This window comes from Pelobates fuscus, chromosome 9, assembly GCF_036172605.1.
Source record: "Pelobates fuscus isolate aPelFus1 chromosome 9, aPelFus1.pri, whole genome shotgun sequence".
NCBI classification, from domain to species: Eukaryota; Metazoa; Chordata; class Amphibia; order Anura; family Pelobatidae; genus Pelobates; species Pelobates fuscus.
Window position 1 is genome coordinate 150,101,389 of NC_086325.1, and position 27,638 is coordinate 150,129,026.

Genomic DNA, 27,638 nt, shown 5'->3' on the forward strand with positions numbered 1-27,638 from the left:
TATACTGAGGAAATCACAATGCTTTCCCATAGGAAAGCATTGGATTGGCTGGGACTTTCAAGGAGGCAGATAAGGGGCAGAGACAGCACAGCCATGGCCAATCAGCATCTCCTCAGAGATGCATCGAATCAAAGAATCACTATAAGTGTTCAGTGTCTCTAGGCAGAGGGTGGAGACACTGAATGGCAGCACCTCTAGTAGCCATCTGAGGGGTGGCCAGTGGAGTTATCCCTAGGCTGTAATGTAAACCCTGCATTTTCTCTGGAAAAAAAAAAGTGTTTACTGTAATAAGCCTGAAGGGAATGATTCTACTCACCAGAACAAATACAATAAGCTGTAGTTGTTCTGGTGACTATAGTGTCCCTTTAAGCTTTTGAGCATGGCTCTCACCATCTCTTGTTCCTGTAGATCAAACCGGTCTTGTTACAAATACTCCTTTATCCAGAAAATGTATACTGCTGTGGAATATGTGATTTATAAAGAAAAGTTATAAAAACTGTGAAAAGCCTCTCAAACTAAGCTACCCAGTTTTTTTTGGAAAGATGGCCAAGATGCACTAGTCAGAACTTCCAAGATGACCCCAATTAGAGAAAGCCTTTACCAGAATTCTGCCAAAGCAGATTATTATGTTGCCGAGTGCTACACCAACAAGTCTTGCCCTAACTGGTAGAAGTGATAATTCTTCAAATTGCTACCCCAGTAGCACTGCCTCAATTGTTCTGGATAATCTCAAATCAACCTTTTTAGGGCTAGCCTTCATGTGCGCACAAAAAAGGTAAAAACAAACATGTATTCTAATTCCTAAAACACCAAAGCAGGGAACACAAAGACGACGACAAAAAAAACCTGAAACAATTATATATTCCACCTGAAAATTTTACTGAACAAAAAAAATAAAATTCATACATTTGAAAGAAAACAATTATGAACAGAAAAAAAAAAAAACCTACAAAGTCAACATAAGGTTTATTAAATCAACAGGCAATGCAATGTGCAGGTGCATTATTTAATTATAACTAACCTGTTCAAGCACATGCTCATTTTTCACTCAAATGCATGAAGCATCCACAGGAGGGAAAAAACAAACAAAAAAACTAAACAAAAAACAAACCACACACACACACAAAAGTATATGCTTCCTCTGAACATTTTTTTTTTTTTTAAATGACAATTTATAAATGAAACACTTGAATCTACTACTACACATACACACAAGCCTGCCTTAGCTCCTCAAACACATGAACCACTAAACACTTTGCTGTTTGCACAGGTCTGACTGTTGCTAAACGTATATTTGTAGCATGTATATTTGAGTTTGTTTTTTGGAAACAGGATATTTGTTTGAAGATGGGTTGACTTAGAAAATTTAAATAAAATATTTGCAAAAAAAAACAAACACATTTTTCCCTCAAAGACTTTTCATCATCTATACCAAAAGCATACATACAGAGCTGCTTGTAAACAGACGCCAGACATAAAAAGGCTACAAGTGGTTTATAAAACCTATAAAAGGACTAGAACACCATTAATGATGCCGTGTGATTATTTTTTTTCTTTTTAATCTTTCAAATAAGCACGGTTAGCTAAGATTCAAGCTGTGAATAAAGGAATCAGCTAGCAGACACAAACATGAATGTGTATGTTTAAAAGCCTGAAATTTCAAATATGTATACTGCAAGACAAGACTAAAATTGGCATAAAAAAAAAAATGTCTGCCCATGATGTCTAAACTGGATGGCAATTTGAAAGATTCCCTGTAGGTTTACCAAGAGGAACACAAATTTAGAGAGAGCAAATAAAATGTCTAAATATCAACAGATATTCAAATCTTTTCCTTCTGTGGCACAGATTGGCAGGCCCGACTGTGCATTCCAGTCCTCTGGTATTGTGTTTCAAACAATCTCCAAGGTTACATCATAAAACAGAAAGTTAAGCAGACTCTGTATTTTCAATTGGCTTGAGGAGATGGTCCAGTTTATTTCCAGCAGCATAATGCTCCCACATTTGCAGATATAATCGCTCCAAATCCATTGTGTACTGCTTAGTATTGAAGAGAGGGCTGGATATTCTTTGCTTCCACACTTTAGCACGGATCTTTTTTAGGCTATAAAATAAATTACAAGTATTAATAAAACCAATCTGTAGGTTGTGAACACACTGCTTTGATCTACAGGTGGCTAAAAAGACACCTCTAGCTGCTGCCGAAATACAAAGCTCATTGCCCAGAATTCTTTAGCTGACACTATCATGAGTTGCTTGATGTAGCACAACTACAAAAGTTTCCTTTCCTTACAATAAGACTAGACTATTCTAAACATACATTTGTGCATAAACACATTGTTGAAGCGCTGTGCTAAACTCTTAAACAAGCAACATAAGCTCCCATAAAAGGACAAATGAAGCAGGAAAGCAGAGCTTGACCGTTTTCCACAAAATAACAAAACATACAAAATATTTGTCTGACATTAAAAATACTTACAATTCCAAGTCTGTGCCCAATTTCACAGCTATATCCTCGTAGTCTTGTCTGCTTTTAGCAATTAACTCTGGACAACCAAGGCAAGTGAGCTGTGAAGCAGCAACTCGAGATGCAAGTGTATCTCCTGCAGAAAAACAAAAGTTTTTTTTCATTATTGTTACAAATGCCATAATTTAATATTGATCCTTCGAAAAATCAGCAAGCCTGCAACACAGATTCAAATATCTCAATTAGTTGTGATCTTTTTGTATTAAAATAATGCAGTTCTGATGTAATCAGCTGTGAGATGAAATAAAACCAGGATATGTACATTACACACGTTAAGGGTACTTTATCATACTTCTGACTTTCCAACCACGGACCTCTAATAAAGGTAGTCAAATACCTCCAATATTAATATATTATACAAGTACCACTAAAGCAGACAGTGAAATAGAAAAGTTTTAAAAGTTCCCCTTAAAAAGCTACACACAGAGGCAAAACCCTGGACAGAACACTCAAATGTAAATTGAAGTGGATAAAAAAAAAAAAAAAAAAATTATAATAAACTGAAAGGTCAGTCCCAAAAAGACTAAGCTTTTGCATCAGCTGGTTGTTAAATGCCAAGATTTACACAGTTTGGATTTTTAGAATGGATTATTCAGCAGTCAGCAATTAAGATAATTATTCTTAAATATTGATGCTGTCCTGATTGTTTCTAGTGGAAGACCAAAAAGCAAGGACTGGGCATTGGTATAAGGTCCAATGCAGGTCTATTGGATCAAAGCACATGTCTTGGCTTAGTGTAAGCCTTTATCAAGATCTTGATAAAGGCTCACATAGAGCCGAACCAGTGTGTTGCCCAGTCTTTATTTTTCACTGGAAGAGTTTGGTCGCGCCTGGACTGGAGATTATAACATTTGTTTGTCCAGATCATTTCTAGGACCATGTGGAAATCTGTTTATGTGCATTACTAGAGAGAGAAGCTGAGGGATCCCTTGCTACTCGGCGTAATTATGGGAGTAATTAAGCAAAATCAAAAGTATTAAGTATCAGTGGTCCGACCTCTCCCTTACATCACGTTTTTGAGCAGGAGAGCACATATAGATCAAATGATTGTAGAAGCGATATTTTAGCAGTAAATTATATAGCACTGTAACACTTTGGCCTCCACAAAGAAAGTCTGTCAATTAGCTTAACCCGTGTCAAGTCACAAATTTGGCAATAAGAAATGCCAATAATCTCGCTTAGATGAAAAAGAAAGACTTGCTCACATAGATACATAATTAAGAATTACTTTGTCCCTACAACAGTTTAAGATTAATACAATTTAAAGAATCAGTAATGCCTTAAGTAATGCGAAAGGTTAAATGTCTAGTTGCACTTTTATTGTTTCACAATTTATTGCCAGTGTGCTAGGGTTTTCCAATATTTTATCAACTTTGGCCAGGAATTTAGTGATTGTCCCTTATCTGAATATCTCTAGTATGCTGATGGTGTGAAAATGCAAAGCAGCCAGACTGTATACAGCTTTGGTACTTATTGGGTCAGTCTGTTTTTATTCCTTCTCCAGGCTTTGCTTACAGCCTACTAGAAAATTAAAAGGACTTTTACAAACATTTCTTAACTTATCTTTTACATAAAACATTTATAAATTAAACAGTTTATATAAGTGGTTGTGGTGCAAGAAGGATTTTTTGTGTGCTGTCCCTCTGAATCTGGACAAACCATTTAAGCAGTCAGATAAAAACTAGGGCTCTAGTCACACCAAGCTAATACAAACAAATTTGTCTGTATTCTGCAGCAACGATAAATTGTAATTAGAATAAACACTGATTGTTCCCCTGAAAGCAAATAAACCCACCAACACTTAGGTTAAAAAAAAAAAAAAAAAAAAAAACACACCTTGGGGTTTGCATCTATACGCTCCAGTCACCATGACCACTTCAATTAACTGCATTATGGTGTTTTGAGTGTCCCTTTAAGGCATTAGTAATCCTTAAAGGGACACTATAGGTACCAATCTTTCCCTCTGCACGGTTAATAGCCTTCTAGGTCATGCAGGAGCTCTATGTGTGTGATTAAAGTTCAATGTACAGAACAGGAGATACATCTAAAGGAAGTTATCCAGGGGAGGTGTGACTAGGCCTGCCTAACCAGAAACAATAGTGATTTAACTCCTAAACAGCAGTGTATTGCGCAGAGTGCAGGTGCATAATCCATACACCAAAACTGCTTTATTAAGCTAAAGTTGATTTAATGCCTATAGTTTAACTATAAAAAGATACACTACCAAGACATCTAAAGCAGAAAGAACATTTAACTAGCAAATGTATGGCACAGTGAAATGAGTGGAAATTGTATATGTTCTCTCTTTAACCCCTTAAGGACACATGACGTGTCTGACACGTCATGATTCCCTTTTATTCCAGAAGTTTGGTCCTTAAGGGGTTAAAAGGGCTTGGAAAAAAAAAAAAAAAAAAAAAAAAACATTCCAGGAAACAAGTCTCCTACAAAACCTTGTGTCCCTGTATGTTCAACTTGTCTTGGCGCAACCACATGTTTGTTAGTCCACCTATTGTACAGCGCTGGGAAATTTGTTGGCGCTTTACAAGTAATTTGTTTCCTACAAAATATAAACATTACGGGAGAAAATGCTTTCGTGGCCCCTAAACACATACATAACATTTGTTAATTTCTATACATTTGCTAGTAATTCTGCTGGAACAGTGTATAAAGATTACGTGTTTCATGCTCTATACACTGCCACAAGCAAGGTGATATGATTTTACAATTTAAAGTTGTTTCTTATACAAATACTTTATGAAAAATAAAAATCTGTGAATTTACCTGAAGAACAACCTTTGTTGAGCACAACTAAGCTTTCCGGTGGTTCCTTACCTGGCATAGTGACCATGGGCGTTCCTGCCCAGAGCACATCCATGCCAGTGGTGTGCCCATTACATAGAGGCGTATCTAAACAAACATCAGCTAACTGTCCTCTACGGACATGCTCCTCTTTAGGAGCAACAGGAGAGAAAATGATCCTGGACTGTGGAAGTCCCATATTCTGGGCATACTGTTGAATATTTGGCTCTCCTACTGCAGGGAATCGGAGAAGCCACAAGACGCTATTGGGAACACGCTTCAGAATCTGTTCAAAATAAATAAAAATAATTAGAACATATACCATACACAATCTGCAACTGCACACAACAAAATAAATACAGGAAATGCTACAGGACTCCAAATGGTCTTAATTTAGCCTACTGGCAAGTACACAATTTTAAAGACCAACAAAGGTAAACATTATGGTTCTTGTTTAAAAAAGTTTTACTATAAGTGACCACAGAAGACACTAGAATGGGGTCCCAATCAGGCTCCTGAAAATATCTAGGTGTGATTTTCACACGCCGTCGTTGACAGCCCTGAATTTCATGTTCTGCTGCCCAGGGAGGGAACAATATCCACCACACAAGATCAAGCTCTCAGCACTTGCATGCCAGAACTCGAGTGAGAACAAGTATCAGCCACATCAATTTTGTTACTTATTGCAGGAAAGATTTTTTAAAAAAGCAGAAGACCAACTTAAATTGATCTGGTGGAGCTGACTGACTAGGAAGCAGAGTCTCCTTGCACACAGTGTGCACTGGACAGTCTCACCATAAGGAAAGTTTAAACATTCTGAAGTCCCTTAAACTAATTTTCAGTGATGAGGCTAAACCAAGCGCAGAATATATTAAAACAGTGGGCACGGGTAACAGGTGTGTTAAAATGACAAAGCAAAGGAGTAAAAAAGGGATTTGGTAAAATACAAGGTTCAAGGACAGAAGGACCTGAAAGAAGACTAGAGTGGAATACAACTTTGTATCCCCAACACTATAGAATCCCTTTAATACCATTTTACTAGTCCAGAAACAGGCAGATGAAAACAAACAGTTCATCCGGAATGTTTCTTGTTCAACTTAGCAATACACATTGACAAAGCAAATGAACCGACCAATGGCCACAAAGCAAGGCGATACAGTATCACTTTCTTCTACACAAATAAAATAATGTTTTACCCCCTTACATTTGCCCACATTTGTAACGTGGGAGGGTCAATCTTGTAAAGCTGATTGAAGTTGCAATATACAACAGCATCCTCCGGAAGCCCATACTGTGAGCGTGTTGTAACTATTATAGTACGAGGAACTTCTTCTCCTGTCGCAGCTTTGTTGTTTATCTGTAAAAAGGAGACAATGGTTACATAAAATATAACAGCACATATAGAGCATGTTGACAGTTTTATTGACCTGATATATAAAAGTCACTAGAGTCGTTTGCTTGGTATAATTTGTATACGTCCTTACACACATCAGAACCACACAAGGTTGCATAAGTAGACCGGAAAACGTGGAGGAGGGAGATTTAATTTAGTAACCAGTTTGGGCATCTCTAAAACATAGCTTTTAAAATTCATATACATTCAGTAAGGATGAATGACACAATGACTGCAAACATGGTTACCTGTGTCGTAGCCAATCCATTGCTTATGTTGAATCCATTAATCGTAATCTGAATTTGTCCTCTGTTTATCATTTCAATGACTGCCTCTGCTATGGTATTCATGGGAATGACAGGCATGTTAAGTGCAGAGTTGCTGTCATCTGTATTATCTGGCCCCTTCATCTATGGGAAGAAAAGAAAGGCAATGAAATGTGCAGTCTAACATTCCATATTAAGGAGACATGATCAATATTGACCTACTGTCCAATCCAGACAATAACAGATGCTTTGAATGTAATGTAATAACTACACTGTATTGCAAAATATGACAACATGTATGATCCCTAATATGATTACATCCTCACGATTGGAAAACATTGTCAACAACGGCTGTTTTATGGTGTGTCCTCATGTACTTTACTTTTTTGTACGGCTTGTTATCTGACTACAAAAATCGTTAAACAGAAAACAAAAAAGAGAAAGGCAGTGAATGTTCCCAGCTAGAAATAACTCAACTTACATTTCTTGCATAATGTGACTAAACATTTTACATATACAGCACAACCCTTGACATCAAATAGACGTAGGAGTCTGGATACTTAGCACAAATAAAGATGGACTTCTCACAAGATTCTCCACTTTTGATACAGCAAATATTATATACAAAACAGATGATGCCAACCTAAAGTCATTCTCTTTGAATTCTATGGTTTTACATATCAGGACATAATCATCAGTTCCTTAGGTCTTAAAATTAGATAAATACAGCTTCAGATGAACAACAACAACACATGACCTATAGCACAGTGTCATGATTTAACAAAATGAAGCTAAAATAAAGGAGCCATGTGTGAAAAACCAAGTACACCTTATGATTCAATAGCTGGTAGAACCACTTTTAGCAGCAATAACTTGAAGTAATAATTTTCTGTATGACACTATCAATCTCTCACATCATTGTGTAGGAATTTTGTCCTACTCTTCTTTACAATGTTGTGGCAGGAGCCTCCATAGACCTCAATGCTGTACCTTTGCACAGAAGTGATGTCCGCTCTTGGTGCTGAAGAGAACCCGCCAACAAGGGACGGGTTCAAGTAAGTAGAACTTCCCTATTCCATTTTGTTGTATTCAATCTGGAAGCCTCTGTAGTCAGTGACGAAAGTGTAAGGCATGGCCATATAGTTTGTCCAGAATATTGCGTGGTGTTAATTATGATATGCTGTGGTTTTTGTTTTTTTTTATACAAGTGGTATAAGATACTTTTTTTACGGAATAGAGAAGTTCAGTCCTTTGTATACTTTATTTTTAGTGTGACATCAGGATCCATACTGTTGAAATCAAAAGAGGATTTGAGATTTACCTACATGCCGGTCTACGAAGTTGTTTGTGAGTGCAATATTTTACTCATTTTGGACTTCATCACAAAAAGCAGTGCCGTACTTTATAAATTTATTCTTGTTCCTTTATAGGTTGGCTGTATCAATTTGTTTTGTATATAATAATTTCACTGTAGCCGGTTTCGGTTACAGGAACAATGCAGCCCTACACATAAATGCATTGATAAGGCTAGATTTTTGTTCTGCCATTTTAGATTATTGATAATCTCTTGGCCACCAAAATGCTTCTTACAGAAGCATTGGGAGGCAGGATACATACTCTGCAATTGCCGTTCTGCTGTGCACCAGCTATCAACCATTCACACCGTTCATCCGCAGGAATTCCTTAAAAAACAAACATGTAATACATTCTTACCTTAACGATTTTCACATCAGGCAAGGTTTCTAGAAAAGCTTTCAAGTCAATTCCATTGAGTACTATTCTATTGTCGTAAATATGACCATTGGACTTGAAGTCTATCACCGCTTTTTTCTGTGGAAGAAGAAATTCAGTTTACAAATGCGTCTATGTAGCTTTGTGAGATTTCTAACCACTTATACATTTCCTATTTATTACACAAACCTTTAAATGAGGGAACATGTTCGCGTGGTCCCCAATAAAAAACGTATTGGGCATGTAAGCCATTTTCTCAGAATATTGTTCAGCAACCTCAATGGGTGAAGTCTCTTTGTCAGTTATAATGTAGTCCATAAATGGCGCACCACTTGTTCCAGGATATCCCAGCCACATAGCCTGTAAAACAAATAAAGGAATGTATGCTAAAACCAACAGCGGATAAACATTTTAGTTGGTTGTAAAGAACCAGCATACAGAAAATTACCATCTGTACATTTTTGTTTTCTTATGGCCACTGTCCTTTGATCATAGACAGGTTTCCCTAGGCCAGTTAATCAATTTCTTATTATGTTCATTTAAAAAACAGCTTTGTCACAGATGAGATCAGTTCGTAGTTCTATTGTTATGACTGTCTCACCTGCAGTCAAGCAAAAGTTATCGAGAAAACTTTGTAGCCAGCAAGAACTTTACAATTTTACCACATGACAGGAGGCTTCATATGTTGCATATCTCTCTTTACTAACTCCATACAGCAGTAAAGAAACACATAGAAAAAAGAACCAATCACAGGAGAGCAGGATGTACACAAGGCAATGTGACCTTATCATTTCCTCTCTTTACTGCTCCATCAAGCAGACAGGTCAGAGTATAACTCCATTACTTTATGTTTACAGTGCCTCTTTGAGGTTGTTTCTGTATTATATATTTTATATACTTTGCTGTATGTTTCTTGCTGTGCTTCTGTACTATGTGCAGCTGTGTTTTTTCTATGTTATTTCATAGATGTAGATTTAATGTTATACTTATTTCATAACCTTTCGCTGTGATTAATATCACTTGTAATTTATCAGTTTTATAGGCATTTCATCCTTTGTTTTGATAAGTATTATATGTACTTTATATGTATTTAATAGATGTCATGTATTTTATAACATGGATTTAATAGGTGTTAGTTGTAAATTTTATTATTGACTTGATAGGTTTTATGTGTAGTTATGGTAGATGTACTTTACACCATATGTATCATGACTTTTCTGGCGATTTTCCTGGCCTATGCCTGGAGCATCTGGGGACCACCTTTTTCCCGCTTTCCTCCTTCCCCCTCATGGGGATTCTGAGTCTGGCTGGGGCTTAACCCCTTCCCTCCCGCGGTTCCCGTCGGCTCCCACTGGCTCCCGGGCATTAACCCCTTCTTCCGGCCTATCCGTTCGACCCCCCTTCAGGGGGACGGCCGGACTCACTGCCCTCGCTCTCTCAGGCTGCCCCATACCGTGCACCCGGTAATGTGCTGGATACTCAATAAATTGCACACTACTACACCCTGCATGGGTCTGCGGATTGTGCTCTCATCCAGTCGGTTTTATTTGGCCGCGACCCAAGGTGGACGGGTAAACATACCCCGCGCACCTGAGGTGATCTCAGACTAGGTATAAGCCAATCTATTAGAGTCGCAAGCTTCAGCGCAGAATATCCCCCATGGCGGTGAATTAATTATTGATAGAGCTGTAGGACACTATCAGGCTGATGGCCAGCACTGATGGGTTCATACCCTGTGCAACCGGGGTGAGCCCCCTACAGCACTGCTGCTTCTACTCCTACCCCTCTCAAGAGCGAGCTCGAGGATTGAAAATCCAAACTTCAGATCTGGGACCAGCACTTACAGGTTCAGACCCGGTGCTCTTGGGGTAAGACCCCTACGATAGGCGAGTCACACTACCCGACCGAAGGAAGTCTTACGGCAACAGCCTATACCTACAGCTGAAGGAATACCTCCATTGATAATAAATCATTATACGCTACGGGTTTATGCTCTGTACCTATTCAGCGGCCTGCAGTTAAAGGCCCACGGGCCCGGCTAGGCATGCACTACACTAAAATGCCGAACAGAGGCATGCGGTTACAACCGCTGAACAGGAGTTCCAAGCCGCCTACTTAACAATATATGTTCCCCTTGAGGTGAATTTAATAATGGAAGAGGTGACTGACACACTATCAGGGCGATGGCCAGCACTTAAGGGTTCATACCCTGTGCACCCGGGGTGAGCCCCCACTATACGTGCGCTGCACGGTGCTGCTGAGCGGAGGCAATGCTATGGCAACCTCTATGTACTGGGTGAGTTCCAGTCTGTTTTATTTGGCCATGATTGGGAATAGACCCGCAAGGGTTTCCGTGAACACTGCCTACTGTCATAGTAGACTGATCTGTTTGCCCTGCATCCTGTGCCTGAATACTGGTTTGTGCCTTACACAGAGGTATCCCTTACTATGATAAACCTACTTGACAACGTTATGCACTCGTGGCTTTGCAGCCTCTTGCTTAGAATGTCCATATCCGCTGACAGTCGGACAAACCCATGCCCTTCCATGCCGGTCAGAACGGCTCAGACGACTATAGTGACCAACGGAGGAGGTCTTTCAGGATTCACGACCTTACCATGGGCGATGCTGGACGCCGCCAAACATCGTCCAGGAACGGGCATACAACTTGGGTATATGGACACAAAAAACTTTCTGCTCCTCGCAGGAAACCCCAGTGTTGGCCTCTCCCATTGGATGCCCATAGCAGCACTCCTCCGCACTGACGGATGGTTGGCGGTACTGGGCGCCAAGATAGTCGGAACCCCAGGCACAAGGCACAAAGTTCCAAAGGGAACTTATTAGACACGCAAGGGTCCCATGGCTTTCATAAGGGCCCAAACCCCTAGGAAGGAGGTGTTATGCGATTACCTTTACAAAGGATTCTTTAAAAAAAAGGTTGGCAACAGAACCGGTCGTCGACCACTTCGGGACATCTGACCCAAGATCCGCTACCGCTAGCTCTATTACCCATATAGAGCGAGAGTCAACTAATGGTGATGCAGATAAGCGGACAGAGAACACAGTACACACAGATACCATCAATATACCTCCTACTACATCCACAGGGGATTTCATCACCACATCTAGGTGAAAGGCACTCAATCCTGAGGAAGACCACTTTCACGTAGTCAACCGACTTGCCTTCAGGACCTAAAGACACGTCAGGACGGTCTTCTTGCTTCCCGCTCGACCACCTTACCCAGTTTTCAGGGGACATCCTCTCCTTCCCGATCCAGTAGCTCAGAGCCTGGTGGGCCCTGATAAACTACCGAAAGAAGTAATGAATACAGGCGGGGAAGACGAGACACTCTCTTCCGGGAGAACCTCATTCAGATCACTCCAGGGAACTGAAAACTTGTCAACACCCACGTTCATCCGAGAACCAGCTGGAACCTCTTGTAGAAGACTATTCGCTCAGAGGATTCGTAGACTATTCCACAACTTGGGAATATTTGTACGACTCTCCGCGGCACCACCGTGACCCTGTACGTTGTATACCTAGACTTCTTGGTCCTACCTATACTTCACAATATATGGATTGATAAAGAAGTACTTTATCAATCCATGTACCCTACTGCAGGTAACCACAGATTAGGCGGTCAGGTTTCACATCCACCGGGATGGACCAACTCACGTTTATCAGACAACATGTAGGCTCCTTCGGTCCCCGTCTTCTTCACAGAAGATCAACCCGTCTCCCGGGGAAGACACGTCTCATAGGGGCCGACTGATTTGGATATTACCACTTGTCACAGTATAAGTCGAGGCACGATGGTGATCGCGCTCAGTCTGACCTGACCTCCCCGGAGGACTTATGCTTCTCATGCTTACAAGGTCTACAGTAATTCTCGAGCAGGCGAGGATCTTCTCCTGCTACATTAATGGCAAACAATTCCTCACAGAGCCATAGGGTACCCACATCTTCTATCCCAAGAGGGTCGGCTACCTGGGGACCTGGACCCACTTTGGGGGGTTTCTTGGCAGGTCAGCGGACGATCGCAGGCTGCCGGGGACCTCTTGGGAATCTGGGAACCCAGGGAGGCGACAACCCTACCCCTACATCTGGACGTCTGGTTCGGTCCTGCACCTTGATCCCTTATGTGAGGATGGAGACGGAACTGCAGCCCGTATCACTACCCGAGGATGCCCAAGGGACTAGGATCCTCTAGGATACCAACTACCCAATGTCATACATCTCCAGCTTATGAGTTGTGGAGGTCATTCTCCTTTCACGCTATAGGACTAAACATCCTGCTGACAAACGGTCAGACTTGGTTTTGAATAATTTCCTGTTAGATGGTGTATACGTGGGCGCTCGACGGGGAAGACCTCCCAACAACGCCAAATACTGGGTCTCTCGGCACACAGTAGGACTCTTATTTAGTTCTATACTCTGTTCTCAGCGTTAAAAATGCAAAATACGAAGCCTCCTGTCGTGGTAAAATTGAAGATTATGCTAGCTTTAGTGTACTAATAATCTTAATTTTAATAATGACAGGAGGCGAGTATTTCCCCCCCTGCTTCGCTGCCCACCCTTTCTATTCGTTTGCTTTGCAGATATCAGGTGCTAAGGTAGGTTTGCCTCTCACATTGGTGCTTATATGATATGTTCATACTTCCATTAATATGGAATCCTCATTAGAGTTCTTATTACAATTACTCAGTTATCAGATTATAGTTACTATATTCTCCAATGGGATGTTAGGTGGTACTTTAATTGGAGTTAAATGTTCGTGACTATGTCTAAACCTGTCACACATTCTCTTTTCAGTATGATTCGTCTTTGAAGATAATTGGCAGTTCACGTGAAACTATTGGAGATTTTATCCTTCGGATTTGTCTCAACCCTGAACTCTTTTTCGTTGTTCGAATAGAATTCTTTGGAAGTTTGCTCCTTCGCACATGGAAACTTGGAGTTGTTATTAGTTTTATTGTTTGCTATATATTTACTTCTGCTTGTTGTCGCTTTATGAAAGAGGAAATGATAAGGTCACATTGCCTTGTGTACATCCTGCTCTCCTGTAATTGGTTCTTTTTTCTATGTGTTTCTTTACTGCTATATGGAGTTAGTAAAGAGAGATATGCAAAATACTCGCCTCCTGTCATTATTCAAATTAAGATTATTAGTACACTAAAGCTAGCATAATCTTCAATTGTTACATCAGGATTTTGTACTGACGAAAATACAACCAGACTCCATGTCCAAACTTAAGTCCACAACGCTAGCGTTGTACAACCTTTTTAAAGTGGAGGGGAGTCATGATTTAATGAACCAGTCATTTACAAGGCATTACACAAATACAGTAAGAGCATGGTAAGGTCTCAGGGTTACTGACCTACATACAAGAGAAACCCATAGGTCCCTAAGACAGGATGCACATAAACCATAAGGGACTAAATACAGCCCAATCTATAAACAGATCAAAACTGTAAACAACCACACCACAAACTAATGTGGAATTAAATGTCCTCAATTATTCTTTCCTTCCTCTTGGAAGATATTCCCATCTAGCCCTTTACCTGAATAGGTGCTGCTCTGAGAGCAAATAATTCATTCCTGGCCCCTTTGGTGTAGCCATTCATGTTAACTAGGATGTGGACTCCATCTTGGTGGATACGATCTGCTGCTTTTCCATTACAAGGAATCTAGAACAGGAAATGCACACTATTTAGAAGAAAATGCTGGGGGGGGGGGGAGGGGGGGGGAGAGGTGGAGGGGTGTGAAGTACTGCAATACAGAACAAAGCTTTGTCCAATACATTCCACAAGTGTGAAATAATGGCAAATGAACTTAGAATAAGCTGCACATGAGAAGAATAGATAGATGAACCAGAGAATAAAAAAAAAAACACAAAAACAAACAATTACGTGGGGAGGAAACCTACTGGGGAGGTATCAGGAGACAGAGGAACAGTAAAAAGAAACCTGGGAGACACTGAATAATGGGAAGAAACATGGGTGTTTCTTATAGACAAAGTAATCTAAAGTGCTTGGCTGCTCACATTGTTGTACTTCCTAAAGATTTTATGTTTTCTCAAACTTTGTTTTGGTTAGGAAAACTACAAACTAGAAACAAGTCTTAACTTGAATATTATAGGTTTTCTAAAAGATTTCATTTATGAGGATAACTCACCTGGGACAAGTCAACAAAATGCTTTGCTTCTGCCATTACTTTCACACGGAAATTGGTTCCATCGTCAGGGCTCAGTGCATAACAGAAAACCTGCAAAAGCAACGACATCACTTTACAAAAGAAATTGCAGAACTGAAAGGGATTCAGTAACAAAAACCCAGAGGGAAATAACGAGTAGCAGAATTGCTCTCTGCAGAACCAGATAGCAACCTATTCTTCAGTAATTTAATCAGGCACATAAGAAAAAGCGGTGTTCGTACTTACCTCAAATTTATCTGAATTGTGCATTCCAGGTATTGACTGCATGAGATGTGACGTGGGATGATTTCCAAAGTCTGAACTCACATAACCCACTCTTAGTCGGCCGTCGCTGACTTTTAAGTCCTTCGGATGTTCATATGGTGGTTTGTGAAGAACGTTAATCTGGAAATTAAAGAGATTCAAAATAAAGACCAGTGTTTAGTTGTGCTAAATAAAGCCTTTTTTATTTTCTTAAAGTTCATGACATTCTCATTTACACCAGAACAGGAGATAAGAGAGTTTTCTTCAAAGGAGCTCATAAGCCAACATACGCTGCTTTGCCTGGTTTATTACTTGAATACTCACCTTGTCTAGACACAAGTTTCCATGTCTTTCAGCAATTGCTTTCCGGAAAGCATGAGACAGTGGGTACAGCATACTGTGGTGTGGGTGCACTGAGGGCAGCCTATTCTTATCTAATTGGTCGGCCACAATGCTGACCAGTTTCTTCATTCGTTCATCATAATCCGTCCAATCACATACAATCTGCACAGGCAGAAGATAGCCACAATTCATGGTTAATGATATAGGTCATTAACAGAACAGAGGTTATGTTACCTTATCAAAATCAATGTCTTGCTTAAAATGGATCCATTACACTTTTGAACCATTTTAATTAAAAAAAATAAAAAAAAAAATACATTATTTCTATCAAATACTTAATTGAAAATTTCACATTTTTAACAATACCACATAAGTTATATAAACAAAATGTGTAAACTACAGTACAATAATCAAGGGACACAACCAAAGGAAATGCAAGCAAAAAGGTAACAGGACATAAAGGAAAATAGGGAAGGGGAAAATCGTACAGAATGTGAACAAACCTAATTATTCTTACATACATTCAGAACATAATTTAAAAGGATTATATGTGACATTGACCCATATCTAAATACTTAAATGGATAGTAGTTGTTAATAGGCCATCTACTAATTCTATTTATTGTACTCAGCCATCCCACACCTGACCCAACTGAGCAAATATAGAGTGTGATTGTCGCAGTGTTAGTTCGTAAGTTCTAATCTCCAATACCATGGCAATGACCTCTCGTCTTGGGGGAATTTCAAAAAAAATTCCAATAGCGTGGCAATACAGAAAATGACTGCAATGAGTATACGTTTCAAAATCATTTTTCCCCCTTAGAAAAACCATTAGGTAGAAGTTTGAAAAGACCCATTGTGGGGGCGGGGCCTGACAACGGAACCGAGCGGTCGCACATTGCTGCAGCTCCCGCTCGGATTTCTACAATCCGGCCGATCTGAGGGCATCCGACACCAACCTGGGTCGCAGAATCTCGGTCTGAGTCCGGGACAGACAGCCGACACTGCCGATGCCGTTCTTCCACACGCCCGGCTCAAAAACACGACGCCGAGGCGGCAAGGCCTACCACGCGGGCGGACGGCAGAGAGACTCAGGGGAAGGAGTTTGGCCCTGGGGAGCACCAGACCTAGACGACTGGTACCTTAACCTGCCACACACAGGTGAGATGGGGCGCAAATCTCAGAAGCTACCCACACATACCCCTAAGCCACAGCGCGACATAAGCCAGATGCTACAGGCCCCAGGCGCAACGCGGCCCACGTCTCAACGAGACGCTTCACCACCACCCTCAGAGGAGGAAGACCCAACAGATAGCCCACCACCCACTCCCTGTCACCCAGCTCACTCACGGGTAACAGAGGAAAATGCCCCAGCATCCAGGAGCGATATCCAGGCTATGCTGACAGGCCTACAGCAGAACCTCAAGCAAATGTGGGAGGCTGACCTGGCAGCGCTGAAAGGTGATGTGCTTGCAGTGACAGCACGTACACAAGCCACCGAAACGGTAGTGGGGACCTTACAACAGGGCCTACAAGAGCTGGAGGAGAAAGTACAAAAAATGCACACCACTCAGACTACCCTATCTAGACAAGTCAACCTGCTGGACGACAGGGGGAGACGCAAAAACGTCAAAATCAGGGGGGTGCAGGAATCCGTACTGCTGGAGGAACTACCACATTTCATCAGACGCCTCGTAGCCGCACTACTCCCGGCCAGACAAGCCAAAACATTCCTATTCGATGGAATATATAGAATTGCGAAATCCCCGCAAGCACCTACAGCAGCCCCACGAGACATCATACTACGGTGCCAGTCCATGTCAGACAAGCTAGGACTCTTAGCAGCGCTACAGGGAAAGACACCTCTGGAATTTGAGGGTTGCCGACTATCATTCTTCCAGGACTTGAGCAGAGCCACACTACTATGGCGTAAGCAAATGCAACCACTTACTAAACCACTCCACGCAGGAGGCATCACCTACAAGTGGTCCACTCCGGGAACCCTGTGGGTTACCAAAGACAACAAGCATTATAAGGTCATGGACCCCTCCGAAGGACCTGCTCTAATGGCAACACTGGGACTCCTAACTCCGACGACAACCTCACCACCGCAACCAGGCCACCGACCCAGGAGTGTGGAGGTGCCAACAAAGGCAGCAACAAGACCCCGTGGAGACACCAAGACCTGAAATACCGCGCCGGGTCTGAGACCCTTGGACTATTATTGAACTCTCTCAATAACAAAGTTAGCAATGTTTGCAGACCTCTGTTTCTGGTCCACCTCCTTTTTAGTTGCAATAAGATAATGACCCGTTGGAGGCTTCACCAACTGGCCCTGGTGACCCTCTCTCTCTCTCCCCCCCCCCACCCTAGGGTAACAGGGCATTTCAAGCAAGGGAGCTCTACATAATAGATACTCTAATGACCTCACACGGAGGCTTTTACTCACCTCCCACCCACCTAGACATCTACTAGACTCGAACACTCGTTACCTCGTGCTTACACATAGCCACCTTCATCACTGTAAATAGCCACGCCACACAGCGCACCTCCGGTCCAGGCGATAACCATGCAGCTCCTACAAGAAGGTATAACAGAAATAGACCGAAACCACATAGGGAGCCACTAAGGGGAACGTCATAGCGCCCCACACACCAAACGCGGCTCTAGCCCTGGACCCCATATGGAGCACCATTCTTACACAGATATCAGGGATCGGGTGGGATTTGACCTACACAGGGAAAGGCATACCGGACGCTACACGCCCCACACGCTAGATGTCTCCAAAGTACTCGCGCTGGCACACATAGACGGGTATATATTCCCCTACACTCTCACCAGTTAAGGCCCTCGATACAACATTTCAGCCCACTAAATTTTAAAAAAATGTGCGAAGTGTTCCTCACCAGTTTATACCATGTTGAAAAAAATTTTATGAGCCATGTTCACACATATGCGGAATTACCAACATGTTTGTTTTTTCCACCGCACGCAAAATAAAGATTTACAAAAAAAAAAAAAGAAAAGACCCATTGTACTAGATAATGAAGTTATTGATGAGGTGACAAAACATCATTCCTATACCATTTTAATTTAGGACAGTCCCACCAGCTATGGGATAGTTCCTACATGTCCACAATCTCTCCAACAAAAATCTGAGGCATCCGAATCTAACTGGGACCAAGTACCAATATCTGTATGGTTATCATAATGATTTTTATTATGTGATGTGCAGTGTCATACCTTGTAATATATCTGCAATTCTGTGCCACTCTGCTCAATATAATGAGAATTGCAATTATTCCTCCCATTTAAACATATACTCGTTTTTATTTGGGACAGATAAAGATAAGGAATAACATTTTGATATGGTATGCTTCTGAAAATCAGTCAGTGCCATTAATTCAATTCTGGAAGCATTTGCTTTTACTATTAACTGCTACATTGAAGTGGGTTTGATCGTAGTTTTTTTTTTTTGAGTGCTGAAGGTTTTTCAGATAGTTCTGCATTGCTGGTCACAGACTAGTAATTGTAATTAACACGTCAACATACTTTTTGTACTGCGAAATGTTGAACAAACTGATGTCAAATTAACTATCTGCACTGTATATACCACATCTAATCCTTCTGGAGCTTTATAATGCAATTTGGTTTTACCTAAATTCCACTATTTGCCTGACTACTGGTTACAGTCTTCAAATGATGGAATACTTACAAATGGCTCTAAACAGCAGTTCATGACATTCTCATTTACACCAGAACAGGAGATAAGAGCTTTCTTCATACGAGCTCATAAGCCAACATACGCTGCTTTGCCTGGTTTATTACTTGAATACTCATCTTGTCTAGACACAAGTTTCTATGTCTTTCAGCAATTGGCAATATTAAAAAACTATATATATTTGTTGGCAATATTAAAAAAAATATATTTTTTTTTTATTATTTCTAATGTGTTTCAGTTTAAAGCATTTTGTTGTGTTCAGTCATCAATGAATCACAGGAAGGGAATGAAGTTAACATTCTGAAACTGCAAACTGGATGAGATATCCCAAAAACAGCAAAGCGCCAATGGCAGACTAGCATATGTAGCAACACAGTCCTGCACAACACACTTTAATGAATACATGGAGCCTTTTCCATATGATAGTGGGTAGGCCGGAGAGGTTGCAGAGTAATAAAAGTTGCAATAAATAAAAATGTAAGACTTTCTAAAAGGTAAGATTTTAGCAACCACCTCCTTGCACAATAAAAGGCTTGTATGGGGCTTATAGTACCCCTGCAATCAGATCTACAATTACCCATCCAGAGATATGGTTTCTACAAGGATGAAGAGAATGGCTCTAAAGGGCATATTGGAACATGCACTGCTTGAATGTACACTTTAAATTATCAAAGGACATCTAATCTAGAGTTCAAAGTAATAAAACAAACTGGCATTACAGATGTTTAAACTGCAATTGGATAAATACTTGCAAAAACATAACATACAGGGATATCATGTCTAATTAGTGGGGTAATAGCTGATTGATCCAAGGAGACACATGTGAGGAAGACTGAACTCGTTGGCCGCGAGTCTCTTTTCAGCTATGTATGTAACTATGGTTACCTGGAGGCAATGAGCCAAGTTGCAGTAAGCATCAGGGAAATCAGGTTTCAGTTTCAGAGCTGTCCTGTATGAAGCGATAGCTTCAGGGATGTTTCCTGAGTCCTTAGAAGTACACAGACAAATGATAATTCGTTTAGATTTCACATTTTATAAATACACACACACACACCTGTGTACAAATATGCACACTTCATATTCACAAAATGCCCATATCTATGACACAAGATATTCTATTGAGAATTATCAAATGGTCACTCTATGCACTATAACAACGTATATAAAGAGGTAATAATGCGTATATAACAACGTATATTAATCAACGTAATAAAGAGGTAATGCACGCACTGTCGTCCTCAAGCCTCTTTTTACAAAGAATTCACTCCAGAGTAATATGTTCTGTGTGTAGAGTGACTCATGTGCTGTCATATTAGCCAGTTGGAATAGTCTATTACTAGCTGGTAATATCAGCTTTGTGCATCTGGTGTCAGCACATAACATGCTGACCCTAGAAATACCAGTTACTCTTGGAATTACAGGGGACATAAACAGAATAATAACAGGAATACCAGAGCCGTTAAATAGTCTATGAGGGTCAAAAAACCTCAAATCACAAATACAAATGGGAAATAGTACATATGGCCACCACTACAGACCAGTAAAAAAAAAAAAAGGGAAATGTTTGGGTGAAGTTACCAAGAATGCCAATACCTTGTGAATGGAAGCAAGATTACTATGAGCATCAGCAAAAGCTGGATTAATTTGAATTGCTCTGGTGTAGCACTGCAGTGCACCTTGGACGTCTTGCATCTCCTTCAGTGTGTTGCCCATGTTGGAATAAGCATCAGCAAATGTGGGACTGATTCTGTGAAGACAAACAATGTATATTATGAAGAGCCATCGCAATAAGAAAATCCATGAAAGCAGCTTTGTGAATAGCAGAAGTTTTACCGTATAGCCTCTTTGTAGTGCATCAGAGCCTCTTGAAGCTTCCCTTGTTGTTGCAGAACACTGGCCAAGTTTGAATGAGCAGCAGCAAACTCTGGGAAAACCTAAGAAGATAACAACTCTTAAAAACAGATCCCAACTAAAAACAAAAATGTATGAAAAAACAAAGACAATAAGTACCTCCAGGGCTTTCCGATACAGACGTACTGCTTCCTCTATGTTTCCTTGTTCCCGCTTGATGTTTGCCAGATTATTGAGAGAATCCGCATGTGTAGGGCAGAGTCTTAGAGCTGTATTGTAACATTCCTCTGCATCAACCACCTTCATGACAGAAGATAAAAATATTAAAAGGGGCCGTATAGCACTTATCACAGCAGCATAAGATGAACCTTTAACAGGATTAGTAAAAAGTTCTCTTTTATCAAAAATCTATTTCATTTTGTTACTCCCAGAGAAGAATACATCAGTAAAGCAGGTCAGCAATGAATGGTGTTCGGTATGGGATACTGAGAATCCCTTTAATCAATGCTTCACAGCTATCCAACCACATAAATGTAGTGTAAATATACACACTCTTTAACAAATCCTGTGAAGTTCACTTTTCGTAACCCCTTCCCAACATTAAAGCATGCTATGCAGTCCTATAAAAGCAGCCCATTAACACAGGGTGGCATAGCACACCCTAACAATTGAGTGTATAAAGACAATGATATCAGTGAATGAGCTGTATTTGTGTGAAAAATGCAAAAACAAATATGAACACTGATTTTGCCCAGGGTTTGTGACTAAATGGCTACTAAAAAAGACTGGAAATACCCCCATTTTGAATACGCTGGTTTGTCTAATTTTGCAAATGGTATTCCATGCTGCCACAAGAAAACAGCTAAAGGTCCCAAAGTACTTGTAAAAAAAATAAAATAAAAAAGGTCCCGAGGAAAAGACTGCAGCAAGCACAGTCTATATGTAGTTTGTTTTAAAAAAAATAAATAAAAAAAAAATATATATATATATATATTATATATATATTTTTTTTTTATATACATACATACATTGAATTCTAGATCATATATTTCAGAATTTTCATTTAGCATTTTGAATCCTTGTGGAGAAAAAAGAAAATTGTATCTGCATGCAGTTTTATGCTTACACTGCCTTTTTCTTTGAGTGCGTTGGCAAGGTTACAGTAAGCATCAGGGAAGTGAGGTTGCAGTTCAATAGCCCGTCGGTACGTGTCAATTGCAAGATCAATGAGTCCCTGCTCATAGTACACACAAGCCAAGTTTCCATGCACCACAGCATGATTTGGACTCAGGCTAAGAGCACGTAAATAAGCTGCTACCGCTCTGGAAAGCAAAGCATGATGAAAAAGTGTTACAGAGGCAAAATATAATGCACGCTTATCTGAACTTCTACCACTTTTAGATTGGTTTTCATTTTATTTTCCCAGCTATGAATACACAGCTAGGATTTGGAAACATACAGCCAAGCGCCTATAAAATCAAGGCATAGGATGCAGCACTGTTTAGCTAAGCTAATGCTTTCTCACACTGCAAATAATTTGCAACAAATATTTATTATTCTAAAAGTGCTGTCAACATATTGGGGGACTGCATATTTTTCTCCCAGGTAACATATCCACTCGTCTGGTGGCATGTGAAGACAGAAGGAGGGACTTCAATCTCTCCAGATCACAACCTTCCTCCTCTGTAATTACTGGCACAGGTGAGAGTATGTATTCGTATTTAACTAGTACACATTGTAGGGGAGAACTTGTTAGCCCTACATTGTGTCATTTGATGCCTTGTCTTATGTGAATATGTTTTAGCTGCATTGGAATTTCAATAATATAAAACACACATTTCTCAAAGATTTTATCTGAAATTACAGATATATATATTTACATTCCAACAGTTACTCTTGCTTTCATTGACTTTGTAACACCACAGCAGGTTAACATTAACCGAGCATGGTGAAAGGTAGGTTCATGCTTTAATATTTAATAAGGAATAGTAAACGTGCCGAGAGAAACAAAGACTTTGTCAACAGAGTTGCCAAGTATTTGGATAGGAGTTTGCACTGGTATAACTGTTTAAAGAAGGCTAGCCACTAATGTGTTATAGAAAATGCACATAGGTGTTCTGATTAAACAAAAATATGAAATGTCAAATAAACCCAGTTACAATTTTAATGCATGCCCAGGAGTAGCCGGCAGAAGATGGATTTTTAGCACTGCCATGTTCTCAAAAACAGCCCAGACCCAGTTTTTTTTCACCGTTGTGCTGTTAGCACAGGTGTGACCATAAAGCTTCTACATTGAACCCCTTTGTGCTGCAATTTGTTTGGACTGGGATATATAGGAATTGTCTAACCTATTCCCACAAACTTAATATACACATATACAAATTTGGAAAGCAAACTGCACATAATAGATCAACTTAAAAAAAATATCAAAAAACATGCAGTTGAATAGCAAACACTTTGCAATAAATGCATCTGTACAGTATAAGATTCAGGTAGAGAGATTTATCTAAAGTTTTGACAAATTACACAGTTTATGTTGTTACCTGTCAAATATGCGAGCCTCCTTTAGAACATTTCCTAAATTGATATAAGCATCCAGAAAATTTGGATCAAGTGTTACAGCCTACAAAAAAAATTAACACAAGGAAAGCATTAGAGCCAAGTATTTAGAAAAAAAATAAATTAACTTGGGCATTATACAAATTCCAAGATTTGAAAGTGAAATGCGCATGTTTTTAATGTAGACCTGGAAACTTCACAAACCTCTTTCAAATGGTATACATGGGTAATGGCCAGGGGCTTTGCTGTACCAAGGGGATTTAGTAAACACAACTAGTGGGAATTTGTGCAGTAGCACACGTGGCTTACCAAAAACATGCAATCCAATAGGAGAAATTTGAAATAAAATTATACAAAAAACTCTGAGATTCCCTGGCTTGTCTCTAATTACAAAGAATGGGCAAGAAATCTGCTCCAATGTGTTTTAATGAAATAAGTTAGCTTTCTTGCCATTTGCAGTCTATGCAAATAAAGATTAAAATCAATAATGACAAATCTCACATTTATAAAAGTCCCATATTTGGGTCTTTGCAAACATAAACCTGTATATTGGACACAATTTGCTCTGTGGATCTTTGCTGCTGAAACTTTTTGGCATATTTGGAGCACCCACCTAGTCCAAAAGGGACTCCAAACAGCAAAAGAAAATGTCCTCTGATCATCTTCCAAAGCGCAAAAGAAATTAAATGTTATGTCATAGTAATAAAACAATACATCTCTAGTTATATATAAGTATCAGGCGTAAGTGGACTTCTTTAAATTAAGCACTTGGTGTTCTGTAAAAGCGAGAATAAGACAGACTACAAGCAAGCAAAGGTTTAGATAGTTTGTGTCAATATATTAACGGATGTACCTTTTCAAAGTGATGAATTGCTAGCCAGATCTCTCCTTGTGCATTAAATACGCATCCAAGATTACTCCATGCAACGGCAAAATTTGGTTGTGTTTCAATTGCTTTCAAGTAGCAAGCCTTAAAAGGGTTCAAGTAAAGGAACGGGAATAGGGAAGAAAGGGGAGGGGTTTCAAAACAAGGAGAATAAATGTCAGAATCCAGTCTCTAAACAGGAAAAAGTGAACCTGCAGCATAGGCTCGCAAGCGCTTCACATATTGCGCAAGTCGATGAATCCTACGCCAGCGCAAACCCAAACCTATATGCAAGTCATCATTTTTAAGTTAAGCTGACAGATGTTTAATTTGATTTATGAATTATAAATTAAGCTATCTTCTCCAGTGTACATACTTACAGTGGATGTAATTTGCAGCTGGCCAGTGTTAAATATAAAGTCTATCATCCCACCATTTAAATTTTGTTCCACTGATCTTCTAATGACAAGCCTGGAGCCAGCATAAAAACCGAAAATGGCATGACAACACACAGGTTAGGGTCCCTGTAAAGCAGGCGCAAGAATCGCCAGCAACGCCATGCTTTTTAGCAACACTACGCTATCGCTGCGCACGCATTGACGCTGGCAATAGAGTCAACAGCCAACCTGATTTGCCAACTCACAAAAAACAAAAAACTTTCACCTAGAGACATGATTCTTAAAGGAGTATCCCCAACCATAAGCTAAAAACCCCACATGTCTTAAAGCTACAGCTAACAATCAAGTTGGCTGTCCACAAAGTTTCACTTTACACACGCAAAGCGCAATACGCAGCGCAGCCTTTGCGTTACTGCAGGTTCACAGCGCGTGATGAGGAGCAGAACGATTCAGTCCAAACAAAGAAGAAAAAAAAAATCAAAAATAATGAACATCTTGAAGAGTTAGAAGCTTACAACTAATCTAGCTCCAAATCTTAACAATATATTTACTCCTTTAAAGAATTGTGGCTAATGGAATATACTTTTTATTTTTGCTCTTAAATAAAAGTATTTTAAGCTGTTTTTGAAGCCACAAGACAGAAGGATTCAGGCATGGAGCAAATGGTTTTGTTGTGGCAGTTACAAACCCGTTACCATATTTCTCATGTGACTTTTCGGTGCGTTCTTTGCTGGAAGAGGAGGAGGTGCATGTCTGCCTAGATCCAGGCCTCAGGCTCCCTTCAGCGAGGCACCTTACGTATGGCATAGCAGTTTTCACCCACCTGAAACCTTCTAAATACAATATCAGTGGTAAAAAACCAAAAACAAGAGAGAAAATAAAACAAGATCATTAGTAAAAGATCTCAACAAAGCAAGTGAAATGTTTTTGGATATGCTCTATGATTTAGACAAGGACATGTCAAGCTTGCTGTCATTATATGTTCGTCATGCAGGAGGTTTGGGGTGGTGGTGGTGGTGGCGGCACAGTGCATGGCTGGAAGAAAGGCTTTAAGGTTAGTTTAGTGTGTAAATTTTGCTTTCAATTTCAAGGAAACAGCTGGCTTGATATTGTAAATGCACTGATTATAAAGAAATATATCATGTTTTGTTTAATGTTCTTGTCTTGTTTCAGCAAGTCCTCGCCAAAGAAAAGACTCTCAAACTAGTTGTCTCCAGATCTCTGAAATAAAGAAATCAGCATCCTACGCGGGCGCAGACTGTATCCTATGCCAGTGACGCTGAAGCAGCAGTGAAGTGTAACAGGCATTAGATGTCCACATGACTTGACGAGAACCAGTCGCAGAAAAAAAAAAATCATCATCTCCCAAATAGATTCTATGTACTTTTCTCAATAGTCCCCTTCAGATACCAGTATCTGAATTTTAGAACCCAACCCAATATTAATCAAACCAGACCACTCCCGTTGGGACTCATGACAAATGGACAGCTAGTCTGCTTTCACACTCCATGCAGTGCATGCGCGCGAGTTATAGAGAAACAGAGGGGATTCACCGCCATCCTCTAATTTCTCCCAACTCTTATCCCTAGCAGCGCAGACGCATAAGGTGGCTTGTAACAAGACAAAATGTTTTTAAACAATTACACTTTACAAACGGGTGCAAAGCTGTAAGTACTGTAATTAAAAAAAAAAAAAAAAAATAAGAAGAAAGAAAGAAAAGATTTTTTTATTTTTTTTTAAATTCTGGGTTCACAGGAGCTAACTGCTAGAAGCCACCTTTATATCTCATTGCTTTCTTTCCATCAGTCCATTTTCTTAAAACAAACCAGCTTCTGTCCTTTTCTAGGAAAGTTTTGGAGTCCACTTGAGACATCAAGCAAGTTTTACAAATCAGGTGTGTGATGTGTATCAGCCTTTCTTCCATGGAAAAGATACATTTACTGGGGGTAACACAGGAGTTAAACCAAAGTAGACACTTTGGTTGAGTTTGCAGTGCCCCTTAAGCTCATCAGCCAAGATGATCTGTTGGGCTAAGACCAAATCAGAATGGTTTCATTTAGGTAGAGGACAGAATTAAGTACCACCTTTAGATATTGTAACTGGCTGGACAGCTCCTCACCGTTTGGAGAGGCTGCACACTCCAACACTAGACTCCTCGGTCAAACTTTTTCATTTTACAGCATCATTCTTTTAAAAACACTGCTGTAAACAAGTCAATGTGTAATACTATCTTTAGCAGAGCTGCAGACAGTGTTTTGAGACTGGCAACAATAGTTAAACACCATGATACTGAATGCCTACCTTTGCTTCTTCTAAGCGACCTAGGGCTTTAAGCAGGTTACCCAGGTCACTACGAACACAGTACAAATCCTATTGGGGAGGGGGAAAAAAAAAAATAGATATTAATAAGCCATCCACTTACTCAGCAATACTCCATCAATCACATGATAACTGTAATAAACACACTTTCAATACCTTAAAATAAAAGTCAGTAACACCAGAATGGAAAGGTAATTAGCAGTGCATTCAGACTCTTACAAATCCATAATTTAAAAACTAACTCAAAGCATATCTGGAAAAATGTAATCTATACCTCAAATGTAATATAGGTCATGGATAAGTCTGGAAGACCAGTATTCTGGATCTGTTCATAAAGCTGGCAAAATTGTTTACAAATATGAACAGCTAGTTTAATTTTTGCATTTTAAATATTTCTGGTTCCCATCTTTT

The 27,638-nt window shown here is 39.9% G+C and overlaps 1 protein-coding gene across 5 annotated transcripts in view; it reads right to left on the minus strand.

The window, feature by feature from the left end:
- Window positions 1–855: 855 nt before the first annotated feature.
- OGT (O-linked N-acetylglucosamine (GlcNAc) transferase) overlaps window positions 856–27,638 on the minus strand; it is a 38,040-nt gene continuing 11,257 nt past the window's right edge. For 2 of the 5 annotated variants that reach the window (XM_063432739.1, XM_063432738.1), the window contains exons 4-22: window positions 27,210–27,278; window positions 24,499–24,615; window positions 23,630–23,709; window positions 22,213–22,408; window positions 21,246–21,386; window positions 21,069–21,169; window positions 20,829–20,982; window positions 20,121–20,222; window positions 15,498–15,677; window positions 15,156–15,314; window positions 14,892–14,981; window positions 14,279–14,404; window positions 8,906–9,076; window positions 8,699–8,815; window positions 6,968–7,129; window positions 6,531–6,683; window positions 5,360–5,612; window positions 2,480–2,603; window positions 856–2,104 (exon numbers count right to left, since the gene is read on the minus strand). In XM_063432739.1, the coding sequence (XP_063288809.1) occupies window positions 1,930–2,104; window positions 2,480–2,603; window positions 5,360–5,612; window positions 6,531–6,683; window positions 6,968–7,129; window positions 8,699–8,815; window positions 8,906–9,076; window positions 14,279–14,404; window positions 14,892–14,981; window positions 15,156–15,314; window positions 15,498–15,677; window positions 20,121–20,222; window positions 20,829–20,982; window positions 21,069–21,169; window positions 21,246–21,386; window positions 22,213–22,408; window positions 23,630–23,709; window positions 24,499–24,615; window positions 27,210–27,278 (2,670 nt within the window). In that variant the 3' untranslated portion in view covers window positions 856–1,929. Of the gene's footprint in view, window positions 2,105–2,479; window positions 2,604–5,308; window positions 5,613–6,530; window positions 6,684–6,967; window positions 7,130–8,698; window positions 8,816–8,905; window positions 9,077–14,278; window positions 14,405–14,891; window positions 14,982–15,155; window positions 15,315–15,497; window positions 15,678–20,120; window positions 20,223–20,828; window positions 20,983–21,068; window positions 21,170–21,245; window positions 21,387–22,212; window positions 22,409–23,629; window positions 23,710–24,498; window positions 24,616–25,603; window positions 27,178–27,209; window positions 27,279–27,638 lie in introns of those variants that run through there. The other 3 variants (XM_063432736.1, XM_063432737.1, XM_063432740.1) reach the window with 2 other exon arrangements.